The 1,565-nt window shown below is 54.1% G+C and overlaps 1 protein-coding gene across 1 annotated transcript in view; it reads right to left on the bottom strand.

Moving 5' to 3' along the window:
* LOC144235134 (eukaryotic translation initiation factor 2 subunit 3) overlaps positions 1–1,094 on the bottom strand; it is a 21,225-nt gene extending 20,131 nt beyond the window's left edge. Inside the window, exons 1-2 of the mRNA XM_077768541.1 lie at positions 1,006–1,094; positions 427–490 (exon numbers count right to left, since the gene is read on the bottom strand). Coding sequence (XP_077624667.1) covers positions 427–490; positions 1,006–1,074 — 133 coding nt within the window. The 5' untranslated portion in view covers positions 1,075–1,094. The remainder of the gene's footprint in view (positions 1–426; positions 491–1,005) is intronic.
* Positions 1,095–1,565: the final 471 nt, after the last annotated feature.

Below are 1,565 nucleotides of genomic sequence, written 5' to 3'. Positions count from 1 at the left end.
TTCCCCCAAACTCTGGCAGGTGCTTTGCTCACAAGGGCTCGTAGTCTATTTCTTGAAAGTCTGTGTCCTCATATAATTCAGGTCATCACACAAAGGGAGAAGTTAAAAAAATTACATGTCAAGATCAAAAAAGTCAGGTCACCAAGCGACTCTAAGTTTATTTACTAATTCTGAGAAAAAGAGAGCACCTGTGCGAGTGGGGGAGAGGAGAGAGAGACAGGGAGGGAGGAAGGGAGGGGGGGAGAGAGAGAGAGAGGAGGGAGAGGAGGAGAGAGGGAATCCCAAGCAGGCTCTGCACTGTCATCACAGAGCCTGACAGAGGGCTGGAACCCACAAATTGCAAGATCATGACCTGAGCCTAAGTCATAAGTTGGATGTTTAACCACTGAGCAACCCTGGCACCCTACCAAGTTACTCTTATCTTACCTATGTTAATCGTTGCTTGTCTGCTGATAACTTCGTGTGAAAGTGGGGTCAACTTGCTAACATCCTGCAATCAAACATTTTTATTTTAAATCGCTGGACATTAAGACCAATCACAACTTTCCTTTGATTTTACATTTGCTCCACAGAACTCCCAAGGCGCCTTTCTGAAAAAGCAATCTTGTCCTCTGATGACTGGGAAGCCCTAAGAGTCCTTCGTCTTTAAAGAAGACAACTCCACTCACAGTGGGAGATGTGAAGGTCCGAGGCCCCCCAAAGTTGACAGTATCAGCGCTAAGGACTTTGTACATATTCCCTCCCCAGACCTTCAGAAGCAAAANTGACTTTCCAGTCGAATCCCTCGGGGAGCTCAAGATCCCACAATCTTACACCCCCATGCACCGCTCGCAGACTTGCCGAGGTACAGGCGGCAGCGCGAGCTCGGCTCAGGGCGCCCGACTCCAAGGCTCCCTCCTAAAGCATGCTGCCGACATCGCGGCACTGCCTCGTCTCAACGCCTCCCGGGAGGCTCGATCACCCACTTCTGAGCTCCCTCCGCATCCTTGCGGAACCAAACCTTACCAAGGTGGCGAGATCCTGGCGAGAAAGATGTGGCTGCCCCAGAGTCACTCCAGCCTCGCCCCCCGCCATCTTGCTCCAAGAGGAAGGAAGTCGCCCCAGCGGCTGCCTGACCAAGTGCAGGTCCCCTTGTAAGGGGCGGGGAAGCGGAAGCGGGAAGGCCGACTAGGGCCCACGCCTGGGAACGGAGGCTGGCCGGTGCCGCAGGGCCTCGCTGCTTGGACTTCTCTCCACTTGGGTTTACACAGTGCCTGCCGGCCGACTGACTAAAAACCAGGAGGCAAAGTTTCGGAATCTATTCGTCGCAGACCTGATGGATATTTGTGCAGGCAACGCTGAGGGCAGCCCCATAAAAAGACACCCACCCCTCCCCTTGCTAGGCGGGTGATGTAACCGCCGCGCGCGCTGGCGAGGGAGAAGCCATTTCCGGTTCCCGTGGGGATGGCCGGAAGAGTTTCCCGGAACCTGGGAACGTTCTTTCGGGTGTGGGGACAGACAGTGGGGCCATCCTTCTTTACCGATTTCCATAATTTAAGAAGGCGAGATCGGCTCGGGGTGCGGCT

This window comes from Crocuta crocuta, unplaced genomic scaffold, assembly GCF_008692635.1.
Source record: "Crocuta crocuta isolate KB4526 unplaced genomic scaffold, BGI_CrCroc_1.0 scaffold1121, whole genome shotgun sequence".
In the NCBI taxonomy this organism is placed as follows: domain Eukaryota; kingdom Metazoa; phylum Chordata; class Mammalia; order Carnivora; family Hyaenidae; genus Crocuta; species Crocuta crocuta.
The sequence above is the reverse complement of the archived record's forward strand: the minus strand, read 5'-3'. Positions and strand labels throughout refer to the sequence as shown.